The sequence below is a fragment of the Aulonocara sp. 'chitande type north' Nkhata Bay genome, linkage group LG4 (genome assembly GCF_057382095.1).
Source record: "Aulonocara sp. 'chitande type north' Nkhata Bay isolate Kocher_YH1m ecotype deep benthic linkage group LG4, A_spYH_male_GT1.1, whole genome shotgun sequence".
NCBI lineage: Eukaryota > Metazoa > Chordata > Actinopteri > Cichliformes > Cichlidae > Aulonocara > Aulonocara sp. 'chitande type north' Nkhata Bay.
Window position 1 is genome coordinate 4,740,300 of NC_141347.1, and position 21,817 is coordinate 4,762,116.

At 42.1% G+C, this 21,817-nt stretch overlaps 2 protein-coding genes across 2 annotated transcripts; one reads left to right on the forward strand and one right to left on the reverse strand.

Annotated features, from left to right (window-relative positions):
• Nucleotides 1–1,452: 1,452 nt before the first annotated feature.
• On the reverse strand, nucleotides 1,453–6,879 carry eci1 (enoyl-CoA delta isomerase 1). The gene is made up of 7 exons (XM_086288071.1): nucleotides 6,738–6,879; nucleotides 6,122–6,244; nucleotides 4,756–4,883; nucleotides 4,452–4,598; nucleotides 4,204–4,325; nucleotides 3,676–3,854; nucleotides 1,453–2,024 (listed from the first exon to the last, which is right to left on the reverse strand). The coding sequence occupies exons 1-7, from the start codon at nucleotides 6,784–6,786 to the stop codon at nucleotides 1,858–1,860; spliced, it is 915 nt and encodes a 304-aa protein (XP_086144197.1). The 5' UTR covers nucleotides 6,787–6,879; the 3' UTR covers nucleotides 1,453–1,857.
• A 5,432-nt stretch (nucleotides 6,880–12,311) lies between these two features.
• On the forward strand, nucleotides 12,312–19,782 carry LOC147331803 (uncharacterized). Its single transcript, XM_086290519.1, has 4 exons — nucleotides 12,312–12,536; nucleotides 15,012–15,187; nucleotides 16,530–17,382; nucleotides 18,130–19,782. The coding sequence occupies exons 1-4, from the start codon at nucleotides 12,404–12,406 to the stop codon at nucleotides 18,897–18,899; spliced, it is 1,932 nt and encodes a 643-aa protein (XP_086146645.1). The 5' UTR covers nucleotides 12,312–12,403; the 3' UTR covers nucleotides 18,900–19,782.
• The last annotated feature ends 2,035 nt before the right edge of the window (nucleotides 19,783–21,817 follow it).

Here is a 21,817-nt window from a genome sequence, read left to right on the forward strand (position 1 = left end):
TGATTTGGTTGTCCGCTGAATTTTTAACTCCTGGCTGACCCTTAAAAATGCATCCCTTTAGAGCCCTGGGGACCAAAAATGGTCCAAAAGTGCAATAAAAAGATTATATATTCATATTTTTTTCCACTTTAAATTGGTCAGTCTTTTAAAACTACTTCTCCCTGAAATATTCATATAAAGTTTTAATTCGATTTTCGTTGTTTTAACCCTTTAAATCCCAGTTTTATTACATGAACGTCCTGTTTTTTTAGCCCCAAAAAACTAAATATTTTCCAAAAAAAACATTTGAAGTAATATTTGTTTGTTATTATAATTAGGCCTTTAGATGGACCAAAGATTGGCACCAACATTCATTTTGATCGCCTTTTATTTTTTTTGCAGGAGCGCATTTCATAAAATGCACACACTATCGGTCCTAATCGACCACGCCCAAAAAAGTGCTATAAAAAATTTATATATTAATATTTTATTCCACTTTAAATTAGCCAATCTTTTAGACCTACTTCTCCTTGAAATATTCATGTCAAGTTTTAATTACATTTCGCGGATTTTAACTCTTTATATCCCGGTTTGGTCACATGAGCGCACTGCTTTTTTTGCCCCAAAAAACATAAAACTTGAATATTTTCCAAAAAAAACATTTGAGGTAATATTCAATTGTTATTATAATTAGGCCTTTAGATGGACTAAAGATTGGCACCAACATTCATTTCGATTTATTATTTTTTTCAGGACCAGAAAATGGTCTCCAGGTGGCAAATGCTCCTCCTCTAGGCCGAAATAAGTGCATCTTCCCGGGGTAAGTCGCGACGATGACCGGGGCACGATCACCGGGGACTCCTTTTTCCAGCACATACGTCCGGTACCACGTGACAACAAATACGTCATTTCCTGTTGACTAAAAAAAAAAAGCACCCTCTCACGGTCCTAGGGACCGAAAATGGTCCCGCCCGATCTGCTGCACGCCGGAAATGAGGCTTCATTTCCCGCAGGTCTGTCCAAGCAGCCCGCTGTTTTCCAGCAGGGATCAAATGTGGAGCAAGGGCGCCACCCGGTGGACAAATAAAAAAATTACAACTCTAAGGCTCATAGACCAAAACGAAACGGAAACATAAGTAATCACCAAGACATTAACGGTAATAATTCTGCAGTGAAAAATAGCGTTTATAATGGAAGTCAATGGGCCAAAAATGGTCCCTAGGGCTCTAAGAGGATGTGTATTGTTAGCTTAGCCACTGAAGCTAATTTAAGGAAGTCAGACTTGAATTTTGAAATGAAATTATGCCAAACTTTTTTTTAGAGAATTTGGCTATATTCCATTCAACACAGTGCAAATGGCTTGTAACTGAAAAACTAAAATGTACAAAAATGGTCCCAGGGCCTCTTAACATTCTCCACTGTCATTTGAATGTAGAGACGTCTGAGTTACAGAGATAATGAATGAGAACCACACGCTTTAATCCATTTAATGTATGAATCCAGACATTTATTTGGATATTTCACAGTAAAAACCAAACATTTGTTAGAGATGACAAAGGCTTTGCCACATTTAGATGCACTAAAGGTCAGATTTGCTGTTAGTCCTTCATATGTGAGACTCTTTTGCAACAATTAGCAGTTTGCTCGCGTAAGCATACTGCAGGTAATGCTGAGTGATGGAGAAGGCTCGGCAGGTTGCCCGAGTGTACGGCTCTTCAAACCAAAACAAAAAGTCACACCCTAACCTCGAGTGTTTTTATTAACACCTTGAGGGGTAAATGCTGGGTTTTATCCCCCAAACATGTAGACTGCTCACTGCCTGATGTCAGATCACATCTGTAGCTGGTGCTACAAAGTGTGCAAACATGTTTCCCCTCTCTAAGCCTTTCTTCTCTTAAGCATCTCCAGATACATCCCCAGGGACTTCTGAATAGAGTCCTTGGTGATGAACTTGACAAAGTTATTGACATCAGCCTCTCTGTTAGCCGCCAGCTTGTCTATGGTTGGCTTCCTCATCATGGACTTTGTGAGCTGTCTGGCGTGATCTGCAAATGAAACAAATGCACATGTAAGGAAGCTGTGCATTCATATACAATTTCTTCTATGAATACTGACATGGGCTTCAATTCATTGCAAAATATATTCAATTGCAGCACTATTGTGGAGCACCTTTTATTTCTTATGTGGGAAAGTGACATTTCTAACAGGTGCTGAAAGCTTATGCTCTTTCTCTGCCTCCTGCACATCCTGCCAAGTACCAGGATGTACTAAATACTGCTGTACAGATGGAAATACACCCATATCGACACTTCTGAGGTACGAGGTTACATCTCCCTACATGCGGGTTCGTGCCACCTCACCTTAAAACAAACATACACTGATAGCAGCTCATTTTTTTCCTACCTGCCTTGGAAATGTTACCTGCAATTTTATTACCCAAATGGTAAATGGACTGGTTCTTATGTAGCGCGTTTCTACTCATCTGAGCGCTCAAAGCACTTTACACAACTTGTGCAATCACCCATTCGCACAAGCACATCTTTCTAAGTGCTTCATAGCTAATGTTCACACACATTCAGAGCAATTTGGGGTTAGTATCTTGCCCAAGGATATTTGGCACATAGACCAGGGGAAGCCAGGAGTCGCGCCACCAACCTTCCGATCAGTGGATGACCTGCTCCACCACCTGAGCTACACAAATAAATCTACTTTAAATAAAACATCATTTCCTTGTCTTTGATAGTGTGCAGGAACCCTGGTTTTACTCCCCATGATGCAGTAGACTGCAGAACTACCTTGAACAGCAATAAAGTCGTTATTGACTGCACGACTTTCAGTCTCACATCGTCGGAGGAGTTTTGGCCCGTTTGTCTTTATAGTGCGACTCCAGCTCATTGAGGTTTGGGGAGAATTCTTTCATAAGGTCGCAGCATTTCAATCCAGCTGACGTCTGGACTTTGACGGGGCCACTGCAAAACCTCGATTCTTTTCATTTCCAGCACGTCTGTTGTAGGTTGGCTGCTGTGAAGGGATCGTGGCACAATTTGGGCAAAGCTTTCGATATTGGATAGATGCATGACGTGCTTATGATCGACTCACTGACTGCACCATGCAACATTATGTTCAAACGTTTCCGCTTTGGTGTCAAATGAGTCATGCTTGTCTGGTCTTGAAATGTTGACAAGTGCTAACATGCTAACTGAGCCTGTAGTCTCAGACATGTAGCTCGTTTTGTTTGTTGTAGAGTGTTGTAGTTCGACCTTGTGAAGACCGTGGAATTAACCACCTGAATACTCCAAAACCTCAACGTGCCAAAACGTCTGATTTTACAGAGGTGATCACACATTTCCATCTAACATCTGTTTGACTGAAAAAAACCCACAGCAGCATTGAGATAATAGGACGACCGATTAAACTTTGTTCTAGGTTCTCCTGTGTTGATTATGACACATATGAGCAGCACAGCAGCGAAGAGGACAGACGGAGACATTTTTACCTTGACTTCAAAATGTGGTCAAATGACCAAAGAGCTGTCAGACTTTTTACTTTATCTTGAATAGAAACAAGATTAGAAATCTTGACTCAGGTGAATCTTTTTGGCAGCAATAACCTGACATACACATGAACATATTGTGCAGACCAAGTTGCAGCACCACAGGTGGAAAAAATGACAAGTATAACTGATGTTTAGTATACCTGGAATAGCCAACCACTTGGTCATGGTCTCTGTGGCTGTAGTGAGGACCTGGTCTTCATGCACCAGCTGGTCCACCAATCCTATCTTCAAGGCCTCTGCAGGGCTGTAGAGCAGCCCCAACTGTAGGGCCATCTCTGTGGCCCGATGTCCGACTGTGTTTACCATAGTGTCCTTAAACCTGCAGGAGCAGTTTTACAGTGACAAGACAAAACAAAGATGGGTGTGAAATGTTAATAAAACAGTTTTTAAACTGAGAAGTTGTATTGGTTTTAGGGGCTTTGGCACAAAATTATACAAACCCCGATTCAAAAAGATGAACCGCAGTGAGACTGAAATGAGTTCTTTGTTTTTATCTCCACAACATGAGCAGCGGCATTACAGCGCAGGAGAACCATGCAAGAAGAAGCTAACTGCAAACCTCTCGCATTCACTGAGCTTAAATGAGACTAATGCATGTAAACTGTGTTTCTACCTTGCTGCTGGTACTATCAATTATTATTGTAATTAGTGTTGGTGTAATTTCTTACCAAAAAGGTGCTACAATGCCGAGCTTGGTCTCATTGAGACCGATGCTGTAACGAGGGTTATCCGCCATTATTCTGTAGTCACATGTCATCGACAGCAGGCAGCCTCCTGCAGGACTGGAGCCCTGGGTGACGAGTAACGAGAAGCCCGCAAGCTTATTTCAGTGTGTTTGCCCCCCAGAATGCACCACTCTGTCCTTGTGTGAGGTGCAGACAGTGTGGAGGTAGGTGCTGCGTTGTTCTATACGTACATTGACTGCTGCTATAGTGATCATGTTGGAGCCATAGAACTTGAGCCACATCTCTTGCACAGCTTTCCAGAACTCCGCACAGTGCTCTGGACTCTTCCCATACATGTCCAAGATGTCCAGCCCGGCTGAGAACACCTTGGGCTGGCTCTGGATTTCAGGGTAAAACACATCCAGAAGCTAAACCCGCTGGATAAACTGTCATTATACTTAGCATGTTCAAACTTCAGCTGTGGAACTGTAAACATGAAAGACTTCACTGTAACACAGATGTTAGTCCATCTGCACAAAGCTGCTTTAACTGTACCGAGGTGACGACGAGGCCTCTGCAGCTCTTGTCCATCTCCAGCTTCTCAAGAGCAATGCAGACATCAGTGAGAAACTCTAAACTAAGACTGTTGACAGGAGGACTCTGCATGTGCATCACTGCCACACCTGCAGAGACAGAGGCCATGATCATTCACTTGAATGCTGCAGTGATTGCTGCGCCAGGAAACCTGCGATGGAGATTTTGCATGCTTTGTGTCTGCTGATGATGGCAGCTGAGGTCACACTGGATTAAACTCAAATTAGTGATCCCTGAGAGGAAAGACAAACAACCTGAGCGATCGCCGGCCTGCTGCACTTTGCATCCGACTAATTAAGTCAATGGGGTGAGAGGATATTGATTCATACGGGTGTATCCACCCGCTAAGGTGCTTTAACACTTTAATTGGACTGACAGTGATGTGAGAAACTCACCTCAGCGGTCTCCCAGAGGCTTGGCTCTGCTCTGGATGTGGCGAGAGGAGGGGCTTTGGGGGCCACCACGCTGATAAATTCTTTTCTACTTTAATCGCCCACGTTATTGGATTTCACTCTACACGGCACTGCGGACATCAATATCAATGACACAGCCCTATAAAAGTGTGGGAGAAGCTCCTAGCCTCAGTAAACACTTTCCTGATGACTTTATGGGCTCAGTCAGTCATCGCAGCACCAGATCCACATATTTGATTTGCCAGGTTTTTTTGCCCCTCCCCCCTCTGTCTCCTCGCAGTCAGACTGGGAGGCGAGTAATATATAAGATGATATTTATTATAGCATAATAAATATACTAACATTGTTTTTCTGATGGAGAAGAAGATTTTATCGAAGTGTATTACACCTCCCTGGGTTGGTTAATAGCCTTGAGCATCAACTGTTGTTTTAAATATTCACACAGTTGCTTTTTTGCTGGGTTTGCATTATCCATCACGCTGCTCTAAGCTTGCTACGCGCCTCAGCTTTTAAAAATGCTCCTTTTATGCTGGACAATAACTTTTATTTAATTTCATTACAATGCAGCTTTGGTGAGTCACAGGTATTTCTGTTGTGGCTGCCCTTGATGTAATTTGGCTTCTTCTAGTCCAGCAGACGGACTCCAACTCCCCCTGGTGATCGTGGTGCTCGCTCAGCTCCGAGCTGAACATGCTACAGCTGGAGAACTGCCTCATGTGCCAGCTGGAGTTAAACAGGGGGAGTTAATGTCTGTGGGACAAGAGACTTACAGGCAGAGCCAGCTGAATTTTCCACACATCTGTATTTACATGACCTTCCCCTACATATTTAGAACAACTCACTCACAGTTGTACTTCATGTCTCATTTACAAAGCATCCTTTCACCTGCACAGTCGTATTAGCAAAATGCTCACCTGAGCTCTGGTCAAAATCCACTTTGATCTTCTGTGAGGTGGAGCTGCTGCTCCGCTGAGCTACAAGCGCAGGAGCCCTGCGAGCAGCAGCATGACCGCTGCAGGAGAGCTGGGACAGAAGACCTGCACAGGAACACAGCACACTGGCTCAGTTCAAAGTCATCGGTCACAAAGCAGCAACACACACATTCAAAAGACAGGAAACAGCCATGTAGCATACTTATTATAGAACTTGATATAATACGTATCAATGTGCAGTCGTGTTAATAGTTTGAAGAGATCCAAGTTGAAATGATGCACGAAAACATTTTTTTCTTTCGCTAATGAACAGAAAAACAGTTTCTCATGAGCTTTTGTTTCCAGACAGACAGCTAAAGCTAACAGCTGGCATGCAGCACATAACAAACACACGCTTCTTTACACGTTCAGCCTCGTATTCGCTCTCAGCTCCCGTGTTGTGGGTGAGTGGAGTTGCACACACCGACATAAAGAGACAAGCGCTGCGACCTTTGCTCCAGTTTCTGCAGCGCACCGTCGGCAGCAGGAGCTCGGTGTGTTGTGAGGAAATAGAGACGCACAAACTCGGACTTTCTCCCCCCGAAACTCCCAAACCTACCTGTTAAACCCGGCTTGGTCCTCAAACATGCCCTCAAAGCCATTTTCATTCGCTCAGACAGTCACGTCCTCCCGTTCTCGTCTTTAGCGTCTGGTCTTCTTCACCGGGTCTTTTAGAAACAGGCTTTTAGTTTGACTGTGTTGTGACGGAATAGCGCCACCTTCTGGTTGGCTGGCTTCATGATTTTCAATCCTGCCAAAGAATCTCCTCCTCAGTAATTTATTTAGTTTTTTTTTGCTTCTTGAGCCACCAGCCATCTCTTCATGTTTTGTAAGAAAAATATAAAATAAGTGCAGCCATTTAAGCAAACATGCAAATACAGTATATGAGGCAAAAACCGAGTTTGCGCAATTTAGTTAGTTAATATTTGGTGTGAGGCCCTTTATCCTCCAACACAGCCTGAACTCTCTTAGGCAGCTTTCTTGTTGTTTCTTCAAGAATAGTTCCTCTATCCAGGTCTTTTTTTCTGCATTGGCAGTGTGTTTGGGATCATTGCCCTGATGAAAAAAATTAAGGCTTAACCAATCAGACACTTTTCAGATGGTATTGCATGGTGGATTAAACTCTGATAGTACTTTTCTGAATTCATAATCCCATCAGTTTTGACATGAATGCACAACACCACAGGTTCAAATGCACAGAACTGTGCTTTACTATTTGCTGGTTTATTCCTGTTTCTTGAGGACATGACTTCCAGATGCTGTTCATCTGCTGTACATGGGTTTTCAGTCCCGTCACTTCTTCTTTTGTCCTCCACTTGTCCAGTTTCTTCAGACTTTTTGAGGACATGGTGCACATCATCTCGAGATATACATATGATGAGTTTTTACTCGTCTGGATTGTTTTTCTCAAAGGTAATCCTTCTTCCTGCTGCCATGCCTTTTGATTGTGGGTAACTATAGTATTGGTACTGTTCATCCATATATTCATAAAGTGTCACAGACTACAGAAAATCACTCCTATAATTTGCCTCACTGCTCTTGTGCTCCAGTCAGTCATACTCTCTTCATTTAGACCGATGGCCGACTGACTCCAGGAAACACAGGTGATTCACAGAAGCAAGACAGGAAAAACAATCAAAACATTGAGCTCAGTCTAATTAACAGACCGACATCTATACCAAAATAAACAACAGAAACTCATCGTGTGATCAATAATCACACACCCCACTGATAATGTTTGCGAGCCGGGTATAGTGAAACGAGGGATAGAGAATCCAGGATTACCAACTAGCCAACATCCCTGATGCTCAAAGAAACCCTGTATCATAAATCACCATATAATCAATGAAAAATACAAGGTACTTAAAAGCTACTTTTTGTATATTTCTGATCTCCAAACTAGCTAAAAACCTTCAAAATGAAGTAAAGCTATCAAATAATCCAAAAATGTTCAAAAAATCTGTTTTGTGTTGAAGAGACATCAACTGAAGTTGAACTAGAGCGGGGCTGTACTTCTGTGCAAGACCAATTTGTACAAAAACATAGTACATCACATTAATGTAATTCATTATTTAACCAGGCAAGTCACTGAGAAGCATTTTTATTTACTATGGTGACCTGGGAAAAGGAAATCCCGCCCCCAGAAGAAATGGGGGCAGGGCTTTAAAAAATACAGCAGCAGACATCTGAAAACATGCCTGCTGGTAAAACAATGCTTCCTTTGGGGGATTTGGATAAGCATAAGAGAATAGATGGATTAAGAAAGTCCCTTTAAGGACATTATGAGCATCATGTAGATGTACTTTAATTCCATCCTCTTCTGCTTATCCAAGTCAGGGTCATGGGGGGCAAGGAGCCTATCCCAGCTGCCATAAGACCCTGGACAGGTCACCACTTTGTCACACGGCTAACACAGAGAGATTATTCATGCTCACATTCACACCTACCACCATTTTCAAATTAACCTAATCCCAATAACTGCATGTCTGGACTGTGAGCGGAAGCCAGAGTACCACACAAACATGCAAACCCCTGCACGGAAAGGCCAAAGCCAGGACCTTCTTGTTGTGCCACTGTGCTATCTATTTTATGGTCAGTTGATATAAAATTGTATTTATGTAAACTGCTTCAAGTTTTTGTCTATCGAGAAAAGAACACATCATAGACATCATTTTATTGTAGAAGTACTGTGTGGCTGAAACAATTGTTTTCATCGCCAAGTCTGACAGCTAGAAAAACAACCCATTTCCATTCTGCCGGCAACTGACCTGAGCAATGATACGACTTCCTTTAAAACCAAATTATCTCTATGAGCTTCAAAAGCTCATAAGATGGCTCATCCCTTCCAGAAGCGTTTTTTGCTCTAGGCAAAACCACCAACAAAGTCACCAAGCTCCTTACACATGCACATTTCACCCACAGATAACTGTTAACCCTCTGAGGTATAAATCATCATCACTGACTAACCCTGACCTAATTTTTTTTATATACTCATTGAATTGTTCTTACAAGTCTTTGCAAACAGATGACGAAAAAAAAAATAACTCTAGCAAATATCAAAGACTTCCTACCCAATAGGTAGAGCAGGTCATCTACTAACTGGAAGGCTGGTGGTTCAAACCCTGGCTGCTCCAGTCTGCATGCCAATGTATCCTTGGGGAAGATACTCAAACACAAGTTGCTCTTTGATGAATTGGAGAACATCTATCATTCCATGTTCAGAGATTTTTAAGTGCTTCTGTAAATGAGTGAATGAGGCAGGTTATATAAAGCGCTACATAAGAACGCTTACTGTTTACTGTTAGGATTAGGTTTAGACTGCAGACAGAGCAATGGCGTAAACATCCAGATCCAAAAACCCGAAGAGGAGAGTCCTGGCCCCTAGCCCTGCCAGTGTAGCAGAAATGATGAGGAAGATGATGCAGCAGCAGCCGTTCTTCTCTGCGTGAGTAGCTTAATGTTGTTCGTGTGTAATTTACATTGAGTAGGCTAACCACGTTATTACATTAATGCATGTAAGGTGAACTAGCAAACATCATCATAGCTACATGCGGCTGTCTTCTTGTTTGATGGCAGATACTCCCTTCACCCTGGCCAAAAAGGCTAAAATGACCAAAGAAGAAGTGGAAAACAGTTAAACATGAGAGGTTTTTGGACAAAGTTTGTGTTCTCCATTCTTTAAGGACCGGTTCGAGCACCGTTTAAGCACCGGCACAGTTTCAAAAGTACCGGTTTCGGATAAAACCTAAATGATACCCATCTCTAGTCTTGCCCAAGGACACAACGACCGAGACTGTGCGAGCCGGGGCTCGAACCGGCAACCTTCCGGTTACAAGACGAACTGCCAACTCTTTGATTATTTGGGATCACTTGGATTATCAACAAAATGTCCATCCATCTATCCGCTTATCCTTTTCAGGGTCGCAGGGGTGCTGGAGCCTATCCCAGCTGTCATAGGGCGAGAGGTGGGGTACACCAGTCTGTCGCAGGGCCAACACACAGGGACAGACAACCATCCACACTCACATCCACACCTATGGGCAATTTAGATTTTTCAATTAACCTATCCCCACAAACAAAATCAACAAAATGTGAAAAATGTTATAATTGCTCATGAATTAATTATGCTTCTTGAGAAAACCTTGTTGTATGAGATGACAGTGATATTTTCCATGAGAATATTTGTGCCAAGTTTGAAAACATCACCTTATGACCATTGTGATACATTGTGTTCATGAGTCTTCGTGTTTTATGGCCTCCACCTTTAAGTACAAATTAAAAACTGCTCCAAATAAGGACAGTGATTTGTACATAGTTATGAGACAGAAGTAAATGCTTAGACAACATCTTTGAGTAAAATACATGAATGTATTGTCCTGTTAGGGACCAAGCTGAGCTAACAATCCAAGAGGTTTTTTTAAAACTCAGAAAGTTATTTCTTTTAGAGCTTTAAATTTCCACTTCAGAACTATAAACAGTCACGAGAAAAATAAAGTTTGTCACAAACGAAGAACAACCGTTCTGTATCTGTAACAATCAAGAGAATGAACCTGGTTAACTGATAATCAGCGACTGTGAGCGCACCTATAAAAGCAGAACGTTTGGCAGTTTGCTGGTTTGAAACATTCAGGTATTAACACAATGCCACAATCGTCCCAGGTGTGGACATCTCATCAAATTCACCCCAAGCTCAGACAAACTCCAAAACACCCAGGAGATACATCGCCAGAATCAGACAAGTTCTGTCAAGCGACACTGCAGAGGTTCTTGTCCATGCATTTGTGTCTTCCTGCATTGATTATTGGCCTACCAAAGAAAAGTTTTAGAGGTCTACAGATGGTGCAAAATGCAGCTGCTCGCATTTTAACAAGAACTGGGAAATTTGAGCACATTACCCCTGTGCTGAGATCTCTGCATTGGCTACCTTGTCAGGTTCTCGTGCTCTCCGATCTCAGGACTCTGGCCTTCTAAAAGTTCATAGAGCCTGAACAAAGACAGTTGGAGAGCTTTTTCTTTTCGTGCCTGTTTCTGTGGAACAACCTCCCTCAAGATATTCAGCAGGCTGCTCTGTGGAGGTTTTTACAGCTAAGTTGAAGACACATTTGTTCATCCTACATGTCTTAATTCTGTGGCTTTTAGTTTTTACATTTTTATTGTTTTTAACTTGTCTTGTGTCTCTTACCTGTGTTGCTATGTATCACTTTTATTTTATTTATCCCTTTAGTTGTACAGCACTTTGTTTGAAAGCACTTTATAAATAAAGTTATTATTATTATTATTATTATCTCACAGGCCTCGATTAACGTGCTGAATGCGAATATTCATGACAGCACAATTAGAAAAAGAACACGAACTTCTCATAATGGACGAGTTGTACGAGAAAGCCTCTTCTGACTGAAACGGCCATCAGAGAAAAGGTTTACAAAGATACATCTGAACAAGAACAAGGTGTCCTGAAACAAGTTTGATTTCATTACGACATGAAACAGCCGGTGGCATCTTAGGAAACATCAGGTGGCGTAGTGTAAAAGAGGTATGTTGTGCGCAGGGTGCTGTACACAGTAAGACATGAGAGAGAGAGGTATAAGAAAGAGAGAGAGAGAGAGATGGTAGGTGTGTAAGTCACGGCCAAGGCAGACGTGTGTGCGCAGCAGCGATACATGACACGCCGAGGCTCAGTCAGTGAGTATTTTAGGTTATAACTGTGTTTTTGCATGTGGCTAATTTTTCAATCTGAAAATGCTAATACAAAAAATATGTATGTTTTTGTTGTTGTTGTTTTCATTGATATTATTTGTTCCACATGGTAACAAAAGTATTGCTTGGAGAAACGGACCATTACAGTCAGTGTTGAATATGCATGTCCCCATATTTGTATACTGGTTTTCTTGATGTTATAAAGTTGTGACTTTGGAGCTAGGGCCGATGTAAACACTGGTGTGTACTCTATAATGTTGTTGTTAACCTTTAATTTAACTGTACTCACTTACATCGCCAACACTTTGTCTTGTAAACCCGTCTAAATGTGTTTTTTCTTCGTTCCAACTGGACTGTTTCTCTCCCCTGAACATCGCTGTCAGCGTCGGCCGCTATCGAGCGCCATAGGAAATCCATCAGCGTGCGTCACCTCTGCACCCTGTAACCCGGGGGACATACTCCGCTGCTTTTCCTGCTGTCACTTTTCTTGTCGATGCCCACCCTTTCCCCCCTCGCACCCCACCCATCATGGATTTGATGGATGTAGACGGGGGCCGTGGCTGTGGAGAAAAAAACTGCGGCCTTACGTCCGGCTTCCCGGAGGACTGCTCCAACCAAGAGTGCCACTGGGAGGAACCTATGTTTGGACTGATTGAATTAGGTGGGTAAACACAGTTGTAAAAGTAGTCTTAGAAATAAAATAATAAAAATAAAAACCTGCAGCTACAGCGCATCTTTCTCTTTAGAAAGAAAAAGAACAAATTGTTGATTGAAGGAAATTGTGGTATCTGAATATTTCAAAGTCATATTTTCTCTTACGTTCCATTGGTGTTAAAGTAGTTTGGGTGTATAATGCTGTTTTCTGGGTGATGCTGAGTACTGCTTGATTCACTCCAGGAACCTGATTTGCTCTGTACATGTGGTTTTAGGCTAAATAAAAGGATTGGTTTCATGGGTTGTGCAACTCACATCTAAGCAACTCATCAGCAGTGGATTGTGTTGTGAGATGTTCGTGCAAGCTTGCATGGTTACATGTCCCTGTTAGTTAAATTTGTCAATATCAGTAGTAAACTTTATCTGATGTAAACATGGCACAAGGCACTGAAATCTAATGCCAGAGGCTCGTTTGCTTATCTTAACATATAGCAGGGGTGTCAAACTCAAACACACAGTGGGCCAAAGGTCAAAACTGGAACAAAGTCGCGGGCTAACGTTAATATTTATTGAAATATATTTATTCCTCCAGATTTAAGAATGAATCTTTTCTTATGGACTCAAACACGTTTTGCTGAAAAACTGAATATGCAACAAGCAAAGCTTAATACTAAACAATATATATATTAGCTGTATAATACCAGTAGGCCAGCTCTAATAGTAATTTGGTATGGCTTCATGGGCCAAATGTAATTAGGCTGCAGGCCAAATTTGGCCCGCGGGCCAGAGTTTGACACCTATGACATATAGGGTTTCCTTTTCTTTTCTTCTTTTTTTGTTTATTAGCTAGCACTCTCCATTTCCACTTTTTGTGTCCAGAGCGTATATAAAAGTGTATATAACAAGAAACACCACACATGGTTATTGAAGTTGTGTTTTGAAAGCTCAAGCTGATGTTTTAAATCCAGACTTTACAAGCAGGGGGCCTGACCTGAATGTCAGTCTGAGGGACACTGCAACCTTAGCCAGTGTTGCCAACTCCTCATTAAGGAAAATCGCTATTGGCTTAAAGCTAAACGATGTCATCGCCTAATTTGCACAATTGGTCATGCTAACGTCATTGTAACCTATGTTGTAGGAGAGAAAAATAACATCGTGGAAGAGACATAAAGTGAGTAAAAAATGCAGTTAGAGTTTATTTAGAACTACAAATTAAATTTCTTTTAGCAATTATTGTTTTTTAATGTCACAATTCCAACCCTGCTCCTTTACCCGGGCTTGGACCGGCTGTGATCCGAAATAGGCGCTCTGGTGGAGGTACTCTGTGTGTGTTTGTGTGTTTATTAGTAGTTTTAAACCTTGTGATCCACAAAACAGCATAAGAGTAAAAGAAGAACTGACTGCGTTACAGTCAGTGCGGGAGCAGCGGCTTCGCTCATGTGCGATTCATTTGCAGTTTGGACGCATAGGGGTGAAAATCACCTGCTGGGGGAGGACTATCCTCCGCCCGTGAGCACTTTGGCACGGGCGAGGTGCCCACGGCAGCACCGTTGCTTGTTGTGAAAAGTCGCTAAGTTGGCAACACTGGCCTTATCATTGACTGGTTTTATTTTCTCCTTGTATGCAGTCAGTGATAAGGAAAGGGGGGCAACTCTTCTAAGAAATAAAAGGTCTGACTCTAATGACGTCCTTATTAGAGCATTCTCCTTGTCGTTTTCTCATTATATCAAGCAGGCAGCGGTGGTAATATGAGGACATGATTCTAGCTACACTCTTTGTCTAGTATCTGGAAATGTTGATCCTTTTTATTATCTGTGCTGAAAAGGCATGTCCACCTTTATGTACAGTCTATGGTTGGTGCTAAGCTAAGCTAACCAGCTGCTGGCTATAGTTTCATTGAATTATTTGTAAAGAAATCTATACAATATGTAAAAAAAATACACACACACACACACACGCATATATATACATATATACAGGGCTGCACATAAGTGGTCCGCAGGTGCGCATGCGCTGTCAAAATAAAAGACGCGCACCACATAAGAAATTGCGACGCGCGTTTGCGTACATAAGATTTTCTGGAGGAGGACAGAGTTTGTTTAGAACTCTTAAAGATGTCGAAGAAGCTCCTTTAAGCAATTACTTTGGTGTTCCTCCACCTCCAAACAAATGTCAGGAGTCCGAACCACAAAAGAAGCGCGTATTCTCGGAAAAGTGGTTGCAGGAGGTGAGCTGGCTTCAAACAAATGATGAACGCACAGAGAGGTGGTGCCATGAAAATCCCACTCTAGCGGACAACTTCTTATCTGGTGCACGTTTTTTATTTTGACAGCGCATGCACACCTGCGGACCACGTATGTGCAGCCCTGTATATATGTACATATATGTGTGTGTGTGTGTGTGTGTTATGTATATGAGGAAGATAGATGGAAACAGATCAAATTGAGATCTGATAAAAACAGATAATTATTTCTTCTTGCAGTGTGCGTGACTGTGATTTACATCCCCCTGATGTTATTTGGCCTCCTGGGAAATATACTAACAATTCTGGTGGTTTGGCTGCGTCCACACATGAGAACCTCCACCTACCTCTACCTGAGCAGCATGGCTGTTAGTGATCTGCTGATACTCCTGCTGCTGCCTCTGGATTTATATAAGGTATCTACTGACACAGTGCATATTTTGTAATGCATGCTTGCTTTACTTTGGCCTGAACACCAGACCTACAGCCACGTTGTGGCACTAAGCAATCAGATCATGATGTTAGTTAGGTTTAGTCGAGTCACAGAAAATCACTCCATTGGGTGAACAAAGCAGGCACAATAGATTCGCTTCCTGTTTGTGTTTTCTAGTAATTGTTTAAAGATGTTATTGTTGCCTTCCCCTCAGGGGGACCCCTGCCTCTAAATTAAATCTTGTTACATTGAAAGCTTGTGTCACACTTAGAGAAATCTTAAATCACTCTTCTATCGCAGGCTTGGCACAATCACTTTAAGTATGTGGATAAATAACAAGTCATATTTTTGTTAGTTGCATGGGTTTTTATCATATTCCTTGTGCAGCGTAACTTAATTAACACAAGCAAAGACAGATCTGGCCTTTGATTCTGTAAGACGCCAAGAGCTTGAAGAACAAACGTTACAACTAACCCATATGTTGCCACAATAATAAAGAGCCCTAATAAGTTTTTAATTTTTCTTTCATATATATTGTCAGAATGGCAGATGCTCAGTAAAACATGGTTTACATAACGAGGTCTGTGTACGTACAAACTCAAAGACAGGCTTCAGACTGAGCTGAGCACTGAATTTCCAACAGTTTCTTTGTACTTATATAGCCCCAAATCACAGCAACAGGTGCCTCAAGGTGCTTTATATTGTAATGTAAAGATCCTACAGTGGAGAAAATGGAGACAACCCTAAAAATCAGACAACCCTCTATGAGCACACAATTTTGGTGCTAGTAGGAAGGAAAAACTCCCTTATAACAGGAAAGAAACCTCCTGCAGGAGCTGGCTCAGGGAGGAGAGGCCATCTACTGTGACTGGTTGGGGTGAGGGGAGGAAGGCAGCACTCTGTATAATTTCATAAAGAGAAGACATCTTTAAAATAGTCATCTGAAGCATACAGTCAATCAACAGATGGGCCGACAGGATGTGGCATTAAAGGAGCTAAAAGCTCAGTTCAGTGAGGATGATCTGGTCACAGTGGGGCAGTTGTGTGTGGAGTTTGCATGCTCTCGTGTGCCTGTGGGGGTTCGCTCTGGTTAGGTGGGCACTGACTAAAAAACGATACCTTTTGTCTTGATAAGTAGAAAATTATGATTTTCTTATAATAAAGTAGTTTTCAGAATGTTCATTTAAACTAAGCAGCTGAGTTAATATTAAATACTTGTTCTTATCTGAGTCTGTTGACATGCTATGCACTGCTCACATATTCTTTACAGGTTAAAAAAGGTATAAAATGCAATCAGAGGAAAATAATTGTTCTGTCTCTCCAAGCTCTGGAGGCCCCGGCCCTGGCCCCTGGGAGACCTTGCCTGTAAGCTGACTATGTTCCTCTCAGAGTGCTGCACCTTCTGCACCATCCTCCACATCACCTTCCTCTCCCTGGAGAGATACCTGGCAGTCTGCTGGCCGATCACAGCCAAGACAGTAGTGACACGGCGCAGAACCCGGGCCATCATAGGCTGCCTCTGGCTGAGTGCGGCTGTGAGTGCCGCACCAGTGCTGGTCATGGTTGGAGTGGAGGACGTTGGACGAGAAGACCTCGGGCTCATCCAATGGAAAGAAGACGGGGGGTGGACAGGCAGGGAAGGAGATCAGGGAGGGTTTACGATGGGTGGAGGAGAAAAAGAAAGCAGACACATGGATGGAGGCCCAGAGGGAATAAAGTGGGGTGAAAAAGAGACAAAGAGTTGGGAGGAACGAGCTGGTGAACTGAAATGGATCGGAGAAAAAGTGGAGACAGAAACAGCAGAAGTAGATAACAGGCCACCGGAAGACAAAGGTGAAATGAAACTTGAAAAACATACAGTTGAACATGGAAGGGAGGGAGACGGAAAGATGGGATTAGAGGGAGAGCAGCAAAACAAAAAGGAAGACGAGGGAGGAGGAATGGACGGAAGCTCCAATGAAGGCCGTGGGGGAGAGACTGACAAGAGAGAGTGCCGCTGTACACATTTTGCCATCTCCTCTGGCCTGTTGTCAGCCATGATGATTCTCTCCAATTTGTATTTCTTGGTACCTCTCTGCATTCTGGGAGTGGTATATAGTCTGATTGGGCGCACACTGTGGCTCCGCCCAAAAAGCAGCCGTAGAGACCAGAGTCACAGGAACACTGTCAAAATGCTGGGTGAGGAAGCACACACACACACTATGCCTAAACCTAACCATAACCTAATAGTAACCCTGACACTAAAACCATATTTTGAGCCTCAAAAATACCTTCAAACTTGTGGGGACGTGGATTTTATCCCCATAAAGGCTGTTGGTTCCCACAAGCATAGTAAACTTCCAATTTTTGGTCCCCACAAAGATATGTAAGCACACACACACACACACAATTTCAAATTCTTTTAAATTCTCACCAGTATGGCGGCCAGGTGAAAGACATGTTTTTTGTTTTGGGGGGGATATTCAAGCAGTTTTGTTTTTTGTTTTATTTACGTTGGTAGAGTTGTTGATGGGTTAGTTCGTTCTTGGAAGCCTGTCCGTCATGGAGCCGTATAGAAACAGCTTGATACAGAATGGAACCAAAGGGTCACAAACATCCAAAGATGAGCTTTCAAAAAGCCTGGAGAACTACTCCTGAAGACTGCTTCAAGAAATTAGACGAAAGCTGCCTGAGAGAGTTCATAAAGGCAGTCATACCTAATACTGACTCAGACGCTCATTCGACCTGTATTTCCATGTATGTTTGTACATGGTTACATTAATGGCTGTGCCTATTTTCCATTTTTTAAAACAACATATAAAAAAACTGAGGGGTGGGCAAAGACGTTTGCATACTGTAGTCCATGTAGTACGTGCCGTGATTGGTCAGGACTCGATCTGGAACGTTGGCGGTTCTGACTTAATGTTCTCATCTTTTTTTCTTCAGGAGTGATCGTCTTGGCGTTCGTCTTGTGTTGGCTGCCGTTCCATGTTGGTCGAACCATATTTTCTCTTTCTCTGGGCACTGGGACTGAGAGACAGGAAACTTACCTGGACACTAACTCCCAGTCAGACACTATCACGCATGTCAGCATGGACAGAAAAGATGTCACCATACCCACTGTTACTAACCCACCTAGCCACTTAGACCTGGACATAAACACTGAAACACTGTCCTTGCACTCTCATATCATGTCACACACAAAAGGGCGACATGAAAAGACCGACATACATAATGGACACACTCAAAATAAAAATGTTTCGGCTCATGTTATTAATACACAACCAGACAACAGAAACACACATAACCAACTGCAAAGAAGCACAAACACAATCACACACAGCCTGCAAAGTAAGCTATCAATTACCGTAAAGTCCCAACATGACAAACCTGAAACAGCGCCTCCCATCCCCACAACTGCCTATTCTGCAGCATCTACAGAGCTGCACTATGACCACACCTACAATGACACAGTCTTCAGCGACACATACGCACCCCCTGATACACACTTGTACTTTTTATATTATCTGTCTCAGTATTTTAATCTTGTGTCCTCCGTGCTCTTCTACCTCAGTGCCGCCGTCAATCCTTTATTGTACAACCTGATGTCTGCCAGATACAGACACGCTGTACGCAGCCTGATACGCACACAGTCTCACGCACAAGCTCGTCGCATGCACACGCTCACCGTGCACCACTCCACAACCACTTTGTGATGGCAAAAAACAAATGGATGCACCCACTGCAAGCAAAAAAGAGGAAACAATCAAACAAACCTCAATTTCTTTTCATTACAATGTGGTACTGTACCACAAATTGAGAATGTTGACATTTATTAATAAAAAATATTTTAGGCATAAATTAAAAAAGGCATATTAATGCTTATGCTTAGACCAATTCTAGCACAAGTAGTTTTAATTCTTTATGTAATTTATGTATAAGAAAACCTCCACATGAACTTCATATACTGGGCAAAAATATTGTGAATGGCATTTCATCAGTACATGGAATAGTTCATGCAATAATGCACAGGCTAAAACACATAGTCCAGTTTTAGCCTGTGCATTATTACATAGCCGGTTTGTTTCACCCAAAAAAATCTATGCACAATGAAAATACACTAAGTCTTTTATTTTGTCTAAAAATGAGTGATGCTAATTCAGTTAGACTTTTGGGCTAGATTTTTATATCCAGAGTCCGCTCGCATAGACTTCAGCCAAAGTCCAAATAAGCTGTGTCCAAATTCAGAGGCCGCATTTGTAGACCGATGACATCACAGCCAGGCGACGAAAGCTGCCCAAATTCAAAGACTCCGACAAATGCGTCCGACAAATGCGTCCTTCATTTCCCCAGATTTGAAGGATGGGTCAGTTGTATCCTTCGATGCCCAACCTGTCCCAGAATTCATAGTGCAGCCAATTCCAGTTTCCATCAACGGAGGCAGCTACTTAGTTTTAATATTCCTCTTTCTGGGTCACAAAATAAACTTTTAACATATTTTCAGGGAGAATGTAGCTGTGTAAACCTCAAATATCTGCTCGATTTATCAAGACATTGCATATTTGCAAAAGCGCTCCGACGTTTTCGGAGACGTCTGTTACCCACCAGCTCGATAGCTAGCCGGGGTTCAAGGCTCACTAGAGCAGGCGGAAACTCCCGGCACATTGTTTTCAGACCCCGTGGTTTTACACTACTCAGGTTAAACATGATACATAAGTCACTTAGACAACTTAAAAATGTTATTATTTGGCTTTTTTCAGTGTTTTATTTGTTCCTGAGTAAATCTGTTTGGCTGAGATTAAAGTTATAGTTTTTACACAGCTGAATAAATGTCAAGCAGACAGCTGATTATCAGAAGTGTGAGATGCTGGAGAATTTACTCCAGTGTCCTGTTATATTTTAGGGAGCAAGGAGCAGACGGCTGATTTTATTAAACTCCACTGAGACAGCGGTGACACAAATCTGAAGGCTAGACCGTCCCATTTCACAGCCTCGCACTTCCAGCCTTCTGGGTCTTCGAAGGACCCGGCCTATGTTGACCGTGAAGGCCGGGTCCTTCGAAGGATGCAGGTCTTGAATTTGGACACAGCAATACTTTCACTCAGGAGCCATCATGGAATACTTCCAGGAACCTTGTCAAAAATCTTTTGGATTGGTTTTCCTAAAAATTCCATTTTCCTATCTTTACAATACAGTTAGGGCTGCCACAAACGATTATTTTGATAGTCGACTAATCAGATCATCATCCATTGGACGTAAAACGTACAGCTTATTGCACCAGCAGCATCTGCTCTTATATAACTATCATTAGCTTACAGCTTTAAGTGTTTGTGCTAACTAAAAATAAAGACAAGATGAGAGTTTAATGAATTTTAATGAAGTTTGCAGATTGTTTCGGTGAAGTTTAATAAACTCCTTGCTATCTAAAATATAACAGGACACCGGAGTAAATTCTGGAGCATCTCACACTTCTGATAATCAGCTGTCTGCTTGACGTTTATTCAGCTGTGTAAAAACTATAACTTTAATCTCAGACAAACCGATTTACTCAGGAACAAATAAAACACTGAAAAAAGCCAAACAATAACATTTTTAATTTATCTAAGTGACTTATGTATCATGTTTAACCTGAGTAGCGAAAGACGGCGGTGGGTTTGAAAACGATTTGCCGGGAGTCCGGTGTTCTCACGGCTCTAGTGAGCCTCGCCCCCGGCTCGCTATCGAGCTGGTGGGTAACAGACGTCTCCGAAAACGTTGGAGCGCTTTTGAAAATATGTGGTGTCTTGATAAACTGAGCAGATATTTGAGGTTTCCACAGCTACATTCTCGCCTGAAAATATGTTAAACGTTTATTTTGTGACCCAGAAAGAATAATAAGAGTAATATTAAAACTAGCTAGCTGCCGCCATTGTTGGAAACTGAGGTGGGCCGCACTATGAATTCTGGGACACAGCTTCTTCTTCTTCTTCGGGGTTTAACGGCAGCTGGCATCCTTGTACATGCAGTGCTGCCATCTTCTGTTTCAGTCCGTTATTACACTCTTAAATCCTGCTACTTATTCCTGCGTCTTTTGGGATCTTACAAAGCTTCAAACGACGCGTCGACTATTAAATCAGTCGTCGACGAGTTTGATAGTCGATGTAATCGTGACTAGTCGACCAATCGTGGCAGCCCTAAATACAGGGTTAGTGTTACCACCTATAATAGCTCAGACCTGAGAAGGTTAACCAGACCTGAATCCTAACTTTAGATGAGTTATTAATGACCAGCTGAATGTCAAAAGGTTAAAACGTGTTTTTCCCTGAAACTTTTATTTCCACTGTACCACCATCTTTGCTGATGTGAAACAATCCCCAGTAGTTCTATTAGGGATATTTGAGTGTCATGTCTCCTCTGTCATCTCTGTTAGTCTTATTGATTTATAATTATGTTTGTTTTTTTCTCCCACAGTCAACAATTATATTGACTATTTGTATGATCACAACGCGGTACATCTGTTTGGTGTACAAAGACTTATTATTATTAAATGTAAGAAACATGTTAATCTTATTTATGTTCATCCACTTGTAAATTAAATTGGTGTCACTGTGTGTCACATGATGAGCTTATTTGCTTTTTTTTGGTGAGTCTATGA